This window comes from Nematolebias whitei, chromosome 4, assembly GCF_014905685.2.
Source record: "Nematolebias whitei isolate Nwh7 chromosome 4, NemWhi1, whole genome shotgun sequence".
NCBI classification, from domain to species: Eukaryota; Metazoa; Chordata; class Actinopteri; order Cyprinodontiformes; family Rivulidae; genus Nematolebias; species Nematolebias whitei.
This window is the reverse complement of record NC_056501.1, coordinates 4,319,764-4,332,521: the sequence shown is the minus strand read 5'-3', so window position 1 is coordinate 4,332,521 and position 12,758 is coordinate 4,319,764. Positions and strand designations below refer to the sequence as shown.

The 12,758-nt window shown below is 37.2% G+C and overlaps 1 protein-coding gene and 1 long non-coding RNA gene across 2 annotated transcripts in view; both read right to left on the bottom strand.

Moving 5' to 3' along the window:
- Positions 1-5,071: 5,071 nt before the first annotated feature.
- prom1a (prominin 1a) overlaps positions 5,072-12,758 on the bottom strand; it is a 50,119-nt gene continuing 42,432 nt past the window's right edge. The window contains exons 21-22 of the mRNA XM_037675472.1: positions 6,675-6,707; positions 5,072-5,184 (exon numbers count right to left, since the gene is read on the bottom strand). Of these exons, the coding sequence (XP_037531400.1) occupies positions 6,686-6,707 (22 nt within the window). The 3' untranslated portion in view covers positions 5,072-5,184; positions 6,675-6,685. The remainder of the gene's footprint in view (positions 5,185-6,674; positions 6,708-12,758) is intronic.
- The window catches only part of LOC119408355, a 3,922-nt gene continuing 1,231 nt past the window's right edge, over positions 10,068-12,758 (bottom strand). Inside the window, exon 3 of the long non-coding RNA XR_005186733.1 lies at positions 10,068-10,090. This is a non-coding gene — a long non-coding RNA (uncharacterized LOC119408355). The remainder of the gene's footprint in view (positions 10,091-12,758) is intronic.

Sequence of the window (12,758 nt, the reverse complement as noted above, 5' to 3'; positions counted from 1 at the left end):
GGTGTCGGATGGATGCTGATGGAACAAAGAAGAAAGTGGAACTGCCAGAGCTCATGCTTTCTCTCACTTTTTATTGGCTGAGCAGAACATGTAAATCCAGACACACAAAGAGTCAGACCAGGAAAAAGAGATATTCTGGGCGGAGAAGAAGTTATGTAACAAAGTACACACAGAGCGAAGCTCAAGACATTTCTTAAAAGGTTTGTCACATTCCTGCCACAAGCTTTAAGAACTCCTACAAAGACAGTGTGTTGACATATCATATTCCAGTAATAAAAAGTGTGGCATGTCTGATACTTCTTGTAAACAAGCTTTAGCTTCTTGTTTACTTTAAGTGGCAGCTGAAGCTCACGACTGCTCAACGCAGCCTATCATTTTCCTCCACATATAAACACGGCGCAGTGCCGCAGAGAAACACGACGTGACGAAACAGGACAGCCACGGAGTGATTGCCATACCATAGGAAAAAAGAACAGGCATATATGAGACACAGCAGGGGGTTTATAGACATTGTCAGGCCTCACTGGGTTCTCATAGTGGTTTTATGTTCTGGCAAATATTGATAAAAGTTATTGCGAGCAATGTGCAATAAAAGTGTTGAAAAACACAGAGCTAAAGCAGAGCAGGTCTTCAATAGGTTCTGCCACCGAGTTGTGATTTCAGTCCATTTCTCCAACTTTGGTCTATTTTATGTTCTGGGTGAACAGACATTTGACATTTTCATTACATGGAAAACATCTTCTACCTCCACTGTGTGCAGCCTCATACAATGTCAGGGCAGCTGTGGATCAGTGATTAGAGCAGTCATCCTCCAACGACAGAGTCAGAGGTTCAATTCCACCAATATGCAGTGGTACGACAAAGTGCCCCTGTGCAGAACACTGAACCCATCATTGCATCCAATGTGCACCACTATGAATATGATACAAAACACTGATCCAACTCTATAGAATCTTCTTCTTCTGGTTTTTCTCTCTTCAGGGGACGCCACAGTGAGTCCTCGTCCTCCATCTCGCTCTGTCCTCACTCCAACTACCTCCATGTCCTCTCTAACTGCATCCATATATCTCCTCTTAGTCTTTTTTCCTGGCAGCTACATTTCTAACAACCTTCCACCATATCCACTGTTCCTCTTCTGGACATGTCCAAACCACTGTCCCTCCTCTGGACATGTCCAAACCATCTGTCTGTCCTCTCTAACTTCATCTCCCAGTTGTTCAACCTGTGCTGTACCTCTGATGATCTCATTCCTGATCGTCTCCATCCTTGTCTCTCCTAAGGAGATCCTCAACATCTTCATTTCTTCACTTCCAGTTCTGTCTCCTGTCTTTTTGTCCATGTCTCTGTCTCCAGACCATACAACATAGCTGCTCTCACCACTGTCTTGTAAACTTTTCCTTTGACCTTTGCTGACACCCTTTTGTCACAAATCACTCCTGAAACTTTTCTCCATCACTCCATCCTGCCTGGACTCTCTTCTATGATTTGTGTAAATTAGCCCTGTAAAGATGCAGTGGTGTTTGAACGCATGAGGATGGGTGCGTTTTAACATTTGTGAGATGTCATGCTCATGTCATGTGAATGACACTAAACTTCAAGCCTACAGCATCAAACGTTAGCTCAATATGGTAAAAATAGGAGTTAAAATCATTTTTGTGTTGGCTTATGTCAGCTGGCTACGGTGACCATTGACTCCAAAGTGTTATCAGTTGTAGATGTACAGCCAGTGTCTACTTCCTAAAAGTTTTATAAAAAATTTAGTTGTTCACAATATATTATAAATCATACACAAGAACAAGCAGCAACATTAGTGTCTGTCTTTTGATGGCGAGCGACACTTGGTTCAAGCTTTACAGAAATCAGTATGAAACTGTATGTGAAAATATTTAAATTCACCACACCCACGCCGAGTTTTGTGCGTCGTAAAGACAGAAAACACGTATTTTTACTGAACCACTGTCTCTGCTTTTTTAACTAGTTTGTGTCTACATGTATTGAAGCAGCCGGGAGTTAGCATGTTTTTTTTTTTTTTGCTTGATGTTGTTTGGTGACTGAGAAAACCTCAGAAGAAGCTTATAGAAGAACATAATAATCTCTTATTGAAATAGCTGACCAGCCATGCAACCCACAGGATTGTGACTCACTGTGCCACTGCCACATGCAAAAAATGTGTATTGTGCAAAGTTTTTATGAAACAATTGGCAACAAGAGAAAGAAAATAATAACACGCCGTTTCAATTTATTGTCTGAAAAACAACTTTCTTTTTGTATTATTCCAAAATATTAGTCATGATCACAAAGAAGTTATACCAAAAAAAAAGTGTCCAGTTGAAAACAAAAATGACAGGAAATAACTTGAATTAGAGACTTTATTCACAATTTATACACTTTTAGCGTTGCCACATAAAAAGTCACCTCACTGACGCCGATGAGCTCAGCTTTGAGCATCACATTTGAAACCAGCCACAGGTCCATGCAGTTTGGAGACACATCTACTTTAAGCACTTGGTTATATAGTTTTAACCCCAAGAGGATTAATCAGAATCTAATAAAAAATGATAGCCAGTGTAAGCACACAGATAACTTAAAAACGTCCATCTTTAAAGGAAATCTGTTGTTTAAAAAAAAGATAAAAGAAAAAGAGATAAAACATCTTTATTAGTAGAAGTAATTTTGTATTTCCTTTAAGCTAGACTGAAAAAAAACTATTACAAAAAAGGCTATCCTTTTCCAATTACAGTATCGTAAAATAGATTAAATTTATTTGAAATGCTGCTGTAATATATGTAAAGTTGGGCTAATGTGAAAAACAGAAAATGTGGCTAGCAACATTTAGCTTGCTAACCAGTTCAGTACATCAGCCACACAAAAAATAGATCATTGTTAGTGCTCAAAATATAACTTTACCTTCTAATTAAGGCCATGAAGACATAGTTAAAACCTTTCATTAAATGTAAAAAAGTAAAAAGAGTAAAGGATGCGAAGCGGTGTCTCACTTTAGCAGCTGAATAACAGTTTTTGCTGCCAAATAACATGATTTTTTTTTTTTGTAACTCCATAAACACCCTTTTCACATTTATTTGTTTGTAGATTAAATTAAATTATACAAACAATAATGAAAATGAAAAAATGTAGTTTATTAACTTTTTTATTTATTTTATTTTATTAACTAGCTTAGAGCTAATTAGTTTATGTCATTGTTGATTAAACTGTTGGGTCAACAGCATTTTATTGTTGAAATAATCTTATATTATTTAAACCACTGATCTTTTTTGCTTTATTCTTAAACAAGTGCATTTTTGTTGCTGTAAATACGTATATTTCTATTAATCTCTGGAATATGTTTTGTTATTGTGTAGTTACAACCCAAACTCCGATGGACGCTGTTTTTTCAGCGTTTGCATAAACCTTAAACATACTTTTGTGTATAATCTGATAGTACTCTGTTGATTAATAATGGATTGTCTAATTTATGATCATCATCATCATCATAACTGCATACATCTGCAGAAAGTAGCTGCAGAGGTAGGTGGGATATGTTGATTGGCTTGAAACTTCAGCATTCAACTTTCATGTTAAGCAATAACAACATAATATAAAAAACCTCTTGCATTAATGTTTTGTGTATTATTATTATTATTTTTTATAAAAGCAAACTAAATACATGAAAACTGATAAACCACTAAAAGGTGTTTGGCTTGAGAGTTCTTTTATCCACTTTAAAGTTTTACCTTTAAAGAAGGAAAGATCTTTATAGAAAACTGACTTTGTGATTCAACCATATGCAGATATGTAAATAAATCCTTTAACTTTTACGTGACTTCAGGACCATTCATCTGGCGTAAGAATCCAAAACGTGACGAGTATAAACCGAGCCAAAGCTAACTTTCAAAACTATTATTGTTTGTGAATGTTTTGTTTGTTAAAGGAGCTAAAAGCCACACGTTTTTACTGAAATGGGGGAAAATGCAGCTAAAAGATTTACACTGACATTTAGGCTGTTCAACTAAACTGCTCAGGGGCCACAGTTTCTGAAAACCAGCAGCTCAGGGGCCGAACATCCAGCAATTAAAGTCATTATGTCAATAAACCATATTTTACAATTTTACAATGATCTGTCGCTTTTTAAATTTGCTTACTTTGTTGTGTTGAATCATAAATGCAATAAACAGAAACATGAATTCAAACCTAACCCGGACCCCGCCTCAAAAAATAAATACATTTTGGAACTCATTTGTGGGCCGGACTGAAGTGGCCCGTGGGCCAGAAGTGGCCCGTGGGCCGCCAGTTGAATAGCCCTGATTTAGGCTTTGGGTTTGTGTGCATCCTTGGTACTCCCAGAACAAATGAAGGAGTGGCATCATTCAATGTGCAAGTTTCATGAGGAAAGAAAAAACTAAATGTTATATTTTTGTAAGGGCTAAACATCTACAAAATATTTTCAAATGTATATTTTTTTTATATTTCGTTTGAAATGCAAGAAACTACACCCGACTCATCACGTCTGTCAGTCTCTAATTTAATTTAATTGTTTCTAATTAAAAAGGAGTGTACTGATAAAGGCAGTTTTTTTTACGCGTTTCAAACCAGAAAAAATTAACTTTTGTGAATTATTGTAAACAATTTTTAAGTCTTTAAAGTGTTTCTTACAAAAACGTCTTGACTAATCTCCGTACCACTCTGATCAAACAAGCCAGTTCTCGTTCATCATCTCAGCATGTGCACGCGCTCCATTGAAAGGAAAGTATTTTTACAAAACGTCGCTCCAACACTCACATCTTCCGCAGCAGGCCCACGACACACGGCGAGACGTTATCCTAAAGTGTGGCGTCCGCTCTGAGCGCAGGACGGAGATGTTCAGTGAGATTCCAGTTCCTGTGTTTTGAACCAGTCCAGTAAACGCGCAGACAGAATCGTTCTTTTTTACGAGCTTTGTTTTATTTTCGTACAAACACGAACGCAGCAGTCCTGCAGAAAACGCAGATGAAGTCCGGCTCAGATTTCTGTTGACGGGAGAGGAGTTTGAGGTCCTGCATGCAGGAGCAAAGCCAAACGTCTGAGAAGGTTCAGCGGATCTTTGAAGGAAACATCTGCAGGATGTTTAGTTTAGTGTTCTTCCTTTGTTGTAAAGAAACCAGCTTCGCTTGAGAGTCCTCCAGTTGGACAAAATGTAGAAACAAGCAGCTAAAACAAGAAAAAAGTTTGGTTAGTTTCCTCAAACGATGCTCACCACGTAGCTCCAACATTAGCCGGGCACATTTTGTATCGTTCTTTTGATTTGTAACCTCAATTTAAATTAAAACATTGATGTTTTGAGATTTGAAGACAACAGTTTGGTGTCCCAGTCAGTACTGACGTGAAACTCACAGAACTTTTATAAAAACATAAAAGTAAGACATGGAAAACTGACTCATGGTGAGAATAGTCTTCACTCAAAGAAAGCACATCACCTGCTGCTATAAATGAAATGTTTTAATTTTTTTTTTTTGGGGGGGGGGGGGGGGATAAAGTATGCATTGGGGATGACTCTCAACTATGAATTCAAGCCTGTTCTGATTGAACATTTTGGTTTAGCAACATGAGACAAACTTATTTTATCAAATTATTATAAAATGCATGTGATGTATGAACATGTAATATATAATCATGAATACGTAAGTGATTCAGTTGGTAGAGCTACTGCCTCTGAGCAAGAAGGTTGCTGGTTAAAATCCCAGCCAGGGGCCTTTCTGGGTGGAGTTTGCACGTTCTCTCCGTGCATGTGTGGGTTTCCTCTGGTTTCCTCCCACAGATTAAAAACATGGATGTTGGGCTGACTGGTGACTCTAAATTGTTCCTAGGTGAGAGAGAAAATGGTTGTTTGTCTCGATTGTCTCTATGTGTCCCTGTGATGGACTGGAGACCTGTCCAGGGTGTCCCCTGCCTCTCACACAGTGACTGCTGGACATGGGTGTCAGTGACCCCCCCCAAACCCAGAAATGAAGAAGTGGGTAAAGATAATGCATGGATGGATAAAATTCATTTAGTTCATTCAGAATGGTCTGAATACTTGGATGAGTGTTTTTTTTTTTTTTTAGTATTTTACAACTTTTGTACATGAAAAAAAGGTAAAAATTACAACCTGTGATCTCTGCTCCTCCTTATTTAAATTCTATTAGTCCTCCTGCCAGGATGCAATATAAGCCCAACACTTTAACTCACAAGAATCAAAATTTACTAACTTTATTGTGAAGGAAAAATATTACTTTAATCAACACTACCGTCACAGAGACGTTTGTATTTAGACGCTGTGCTGCCATCGATGAGGCTCAGATACTTTAAAGTTTAAAAGTTAAATAGATTTTTCTCCTGGTCCTAATTGCTGCTACAGGGACACCCTAACAAGAAAAGTTCTGATCAGGATATTATTGATCCGATAACTGAAACGAGATACGGCACTTTCAGTCAAACATCTTCAGTTGCTGTAGATTTACTTCTCTATCACATTTGGCCTTTTGTTTTTGTTTTTGTGTTTATTTTTTGTCGTTGCTGTTTTTTGGCGGGTCGAGAAGGTTCTTCTCGTCCTCAGCGTTTCATTGTATTGTTGACCTTGTGTTGATTTGATTGATGACAAATAAACCAAACCTGAACTGGAACTGAAAACTCATAATGTAAAAATAAGAATGCAACGTTACCTGGGTGTACGTTAGCTCCAGTGTTCAACAGTACTGCAGGACAGAGAACAAAATCAATTTAGTTTTTTTTAAAACACATCAGGTAATTGCTTTAAAATGCATGATTATTTTTACATCATAATTAAAGGGCTCAGAAGGTTCATGCAGCTCTGACTGTGTTGTGAAATAAAAGATCTTAAAATATCTGACTGTTTTTATGCAGCTCAGGTGTGGATTTTAAACTGTATTTGTCTTTTTCCCACAACTAAGACGGAGCTCTACAAAACTCACAGGAACAAAACAAACTAACAAAAAGCAGCTTCTTAAAATCAAAAATATATATATTTTTAGAGCTTCAAAATCAATAAAGAAATGCTGCATATATTTAAGAGCTGTGGGTTTTAATATATACACTTTATGTAGATTTATAAATTTGATTCAGAGGGAGAAAGGAATGTGGTGAGCGTAACTGTACTGCTTATCAACATAATTATTATTGTTTTAGACTAAAACTTTACAGCACAAAGAAACAGAATCTCAAACCCTGAACAAAACAAAGTTTGGTTACATTTGGTCACAAGGTGAAAATGTACCCGTGAGAATCATTAACACGTGAAACCAAGTTGGACTTCTTTAAGTTTGAATCAAGAAAAGGAGATCTTAACGTGCAGCATGTCAACGAGTTTAAAGTAAAAGAAGTACTTTATCACGCAGCTGTTACAGACAATGGGTTAGTTTTAGAATTATTTAAATACTTTCTGCTGTTTGATCTGATGTTCTTGTTCAGAATAAATTACTCGTGTTTAAAATGAAAGTGACTCGTGTAACCAAGACATGTTGATCCCTTAGTGTTCACATCCGTGCTCCTATACAACGATCATACCTCTTGGTCATTTTTCTAGTTTGTTGCCTGCATCTGTTCTAAAAGCCCCCCAGTATCAACACCAGTCCAACACCTCACAGTAATAAGATTTGTCACAGAACAGCATGAAGACTCAGAAGTTCTCCACAACGGTCCGAGACGAAGAACAACAGATCAGAACCTTGAATTTTCCACAAAGCTCCATCAAACTCAAAATTAGGAAATGGAAAGATGGTGCCACAACAAACCTGAGAAAAGAGAGTCAACCACCAAAACCCAGGGTCAAGCTGGGAGGATGTTAATCAGAGGAACATCCAGGAGGTCAAAGAGAAGCCTCGTGGAACTGGGCTGCTCTGCTGCAGACGTGTCCCCAGGACCACTTTGAGCTGCACGGAGCTGAGCTCCACGAAGAAAAGATGGACTCTTTGGAACTTCTTCCCCAAATGTGAAATAAGTGATGGGGTCAGATGACACCAAAAATCAGCAGCATGTCTGACACAAACCTCTGATAACAGCAGTGAAGCATGGTGGGGGCAGCATCATACTGTGGGATTGGTTTGCATCAGCAGCAACTGGGAAACTGGTCTGAGGTAAAGACAAGATGGATGGAGCAAATACAGAGAAAATTCTTGATGGAAACCTGATGGAGTCTTCCAGAGTCTCGAGTCTGGGACGGAGGTCCACCTTCCAGCAGGACAACGAGCCGAAACACAGCTGAAGCTACACTCCATGTGTTTAAAGAGAACCAGTTAAAGGTCCTGGACTGCCCAGACCTCAGTCCAACTGAGATTTAATTTAAAGTTTGTTGGACACAAGCAGCATCCAACCTGAAGCAGATGGATCAGTTCAGTCATGAAGAACAGAGAAAAACTCCAGAAGTTTTTAATTGAGTTAACAAAGATTTTTAAAGTAAAAAAAAAGAAAAAAGAAGACATTTTTAACTTGTGTTGTTTTTATGAGCCGGATGCCAAAGACAAATCTCCATTTATTTGAATGTTATGGACAATAAAGTTAAAGTGATTGATTGAAGTTAGATGGTCCAAGTTAACGGAGACAAATCTGACTCGATGCTGGACCTGTCTCTATGTAGGCCTGTCGCAATAAACAATAAATCAATTAACCGCATGATAAATGAAAATTATCAATCTCATTTTCATTTATCGGCTTTATCATTTCTTCGTGTCTCTCTCTTTCTACTGAAGACACTGGATGACAAAAGGCTCAACTCCGGTGCTCCTCACTGACCCCTCCCTTTCTCTTTGAATTTATTTTAATCGTTCAAAATCGTGTTTTTTGGATCGTTACAAGCAGCTAAGCTGTGAAGCTAAGCTACGAGTTAAGCTAACAGGCCGACCTCAGGGAAAAACATCCGTCTTGTCGAAGCTCCAAAATTTACGGTTGAAACTTGTGCCTTTGTGTAAAAAGTTGTTTTTCTTCATAAACAGAAGTTGAAAACTTGTTTACTGATTTTTTATTAATAGCTTTGTGTAAAAAATGCTAAAGAGCTCAAACCACACAGAGCGTCTGCCATTTTGAGAACTGAAAACAATGAAAGAGACACAGCCCATGTCATGTCAAGGGGCCTCCCTCCCGTTTTTCTTAAAGAGATACGCTGCTCGCTCCCTCACTATCCATCCTTCAGTTCAAACAGTCTTATACTGCCATCCAGTGGTTAAAAAAGGTACTACACACAAAATTAACCAGCATTTCTTCTAAAATTTCTCATGACATATTATTGTCAAATTTCAAACAATATTATCGTTTATCGCAATAATTTCTAAGACAATTAATCGCCCAGCAAAATTAGTTATCGTGACAGGCCTATGCAGAACTGAGTTCTGGGGGCTGAATGCACAGATTATTTTTCTGTTCTTTATTCCAATTTCCTTTTCTCTCCATCTTACTACATTAACCACAATAATTGCATTGCTTTTAATTAAAAGAAAAAAAAAACATTTAAATTCCTGGTTGGCATGGCAACAAAAACGGAACGAATACTAAGAGGGATGAATAATTTCATAACCAAGTGTAAATGATGAAATTTCACATAATTTCTGTTTTTCATCAGGTTCAAACAACGACATCCAGAAACACAAAGTGTGTCTGCGCTGAACTTTTCTTTCACAGTCGGTGGAAACTAAAACGAAGAATGATCCCGCCAGTGCGCTGTCACCGACTGAAATAAAAAAATAAATAAAACTTGTCACAGAGATTACAAATGTTTTTTTAACAAGTTGAAGTTTTCAAAACTCTAAAGCACACTGACAGTCAGGAGCTGCACGTTTATAGACATCCATAATTCTCAGCATGGCGGTTTCAGCGAGCAGAAAAGCACAAAAACGAGCTGTAGATACGTGTTAAAAAAGTTAGAGATTAAACATGAAAAATTACAGAGAGGAAAGACGATGGCAGGACAGGATGGAGGCTGTGATGAAAACAGAGTCAGATCATCTGAGTCTTTAACGTTCCAGTACCTTTCAGGAGCCAGAACCTGAACCGGCTCCGTCACCAGTCGATGTGCCTCGGAGGAGCCGAGGCTCGTGGAAACCTGTTCATTGTGTCATACGTGGGAACACTACCAGCACAGGAACAAACACACAACATAACCACAACATTACCAGCCACAGACAGAAAAAACAATTAATTAATAAATCATCGTCATCATTTTGTCAGACGGCTGCTTCTGATGAGTGACTCACACGACAGAGAGCAAAACGGCTTCATCAGCATCCTCTGAGGCTCGAACTGAGCAACCACTGTATGAGTCTGATGAATACATTTACTTCTGCTCCTTTATCTTTGAACAGTGAGGCACAGATTTCATTCCAAAAACCTGTTTATACATTTTTTTAAACAAAAATGACAAAAATCATTTACCGGACTTTATAAAGGCTTAGTCCGTTTCGTCCCGGGTACGTATTGAGCATTGCTTCTCTGTTTTATTTACATTCTCATCAAACCTCAACTGGTCAAAATGACCATTTTGGAATTAAACCTGTATACCAAAGACAAGGTCTGTAATTGTGTGAATGTTTATGACGTATTCACACTATTGTGACCCTGTTTATATTTATTATGCCAAGTTCTTTAAACTATTCCGTACATTTTTCAGCATTTTTCTCATTCTGCTGATTTTGTGCTATTTCAACAAATCATAAATCAAAACGTTCGGCTCTTTCAGGACAATCCTGCTGTGACTTTTGGTATTGCTGCAACTTCAGCTTTTTGAAATATTTAGCCTTTTCTGTTATTTTTTCCTCATAGAAAATGAATTGAGCTCATCCGTCAAATCTTTACATGTGTTTACAACCTTTTACTGCTCCTTTCACATTTTGTTCTGCTTCAGCTTCTTTCTGCAAAGAAAAAAAAAATCAGCTACTTTCAGCTAATTTCAGCTGCTTTTTCAGCTGTTTTATGCTTCTTTCTGATTCTTTCTTCTAACTACAACATTTTGTGCTTCTACTGACTTCTTTCTGCTAATTTCAGCTTTTCAGCTTATTTCTGCAAGTTTCAACTATTTCAGCTACAATTTAGCTGTTTTATGCTAATTCAAGCTTTTCCAGCTAATTCCACATTTTTTGCACTCATTTCAACTTTTTTCAGCCTAATTTAGCAAAATTGTGCTCTCTCTCCACTTCGTTCTGGTAATCTAAGTTTCCGTTTTCTTTTTTAGCCACTATTCAGCTGTTTTTTTATTTTCCTTTCAAAATTCTGCTTTTTGTCCAAGATAATTTCCACGTTTTGTGCTAATTTCTGCTTCTTTCAGCCAAATTGGGCACAATTATGCTCTCTCCACTTCCATCTGGTAATTTAAGCTTATTTCTGCCTTTCAGCTACTTTTCAGCTTTTTTTCTTTTCAAATTTCAGCCATTTATTTAATAGCAAATTTAGTAATTTTTATGCTAATTTCTGCTCATTTAATCCAAATTCAGCAAATATGTGATTTGCTTTCTTCTGCTAACTTGGGCTTGTTCTTCAATTTCAGCTATATTTTAGCACGTTTTAGCTAATTTCAGCTGTTTTACAGCAAGTTCTTCAGCAATAATTATTCACACTGCATTTACACAGGAAATGCAATTTCTCTAGTTAAAAAAAAAAAACATTTTTAGAAGCTTCCATGGTAAAAGGTGGCCTTTAATTCAGCTGTGTTGCTCTCTGCCGCTAGTGTTACAGCAGGTTGATGGTTCAAACTCAGCCCCACCCAAATGCAACTTAAATATATAAAACATGCAGTTAGACCTTCGGGTGAGGTTTCAAAACAGAAATCAAAGAAGCAGCGTTTTCAGCATCACACATGCTTGCCTCTCTCTGAACACAATGATCAGGTGAACGTTCAGCGGGCTTCGGCTGATGCTAAACAAGAAGAAACGGAGAGTTTTGAACGTCCTGAAGCCGCAGCATGCAGGTGGTTAAAGATCTGACAGCATCGACCCAAACCATGAAGCAGAACACGTTCAGCATGCCAGAGAGAGGAGGTGGTCGCAAAAACATCCATGAGCTCCTGGAGCCTCGCCTTCAATCAGGTGTTTCAGGGAGACACTTTTTTATATTTTACCTTTAAGATTTTAACGGATGATTGCAAATTAGCAGATTAATTTCTGTGTTGAAACACACAAACTGAATCATGTACTTAAGTCAAAGAAAATATTAGATGTCCAGTTGTGCTGTTTTTAACTTTTTTTGGATTTACCATGTCCTGGACGACTGCGAATCTTCACCAGCGTATATTAGATTATGCTATTGTTGTAGATTTTTGAAGTTATATTTCAAATTTGAACAAATTCTTTATGAATTTTTGTGACTGAATTTTTATTATTTTTTTTAGATTGTAATTTACCTTTAAATAATCCTTAGTTAAAAAGCACTTATTCAGTAAAAACCTCTAATTAGTCACTGGGTTGATTATACTAAGTTATACTTTAACTTTATTCTGAATTTTTATAAACTAGTAGATTGACCTTTAATGTGCAGTTCAAGTAAATATAGTACGACTTCAACAAAAAAAGACAAAACAGTTAGAATGACAAAAAGCTGCATTATGGTCAACTATTAAATATGTAAACTAACATTGTATGGGGATTATTTATTTATTTATTTTTTGATTGAACATGCATACATTTGTGACTTTGAGTTGTTTCACAGTATTTTCATTAAACTCTACCTCTGAGATACATAATATGTTTTAGACAAATATCAGAGCTGATTATACTTTTACTTTTTGTATATATATATATATATATATA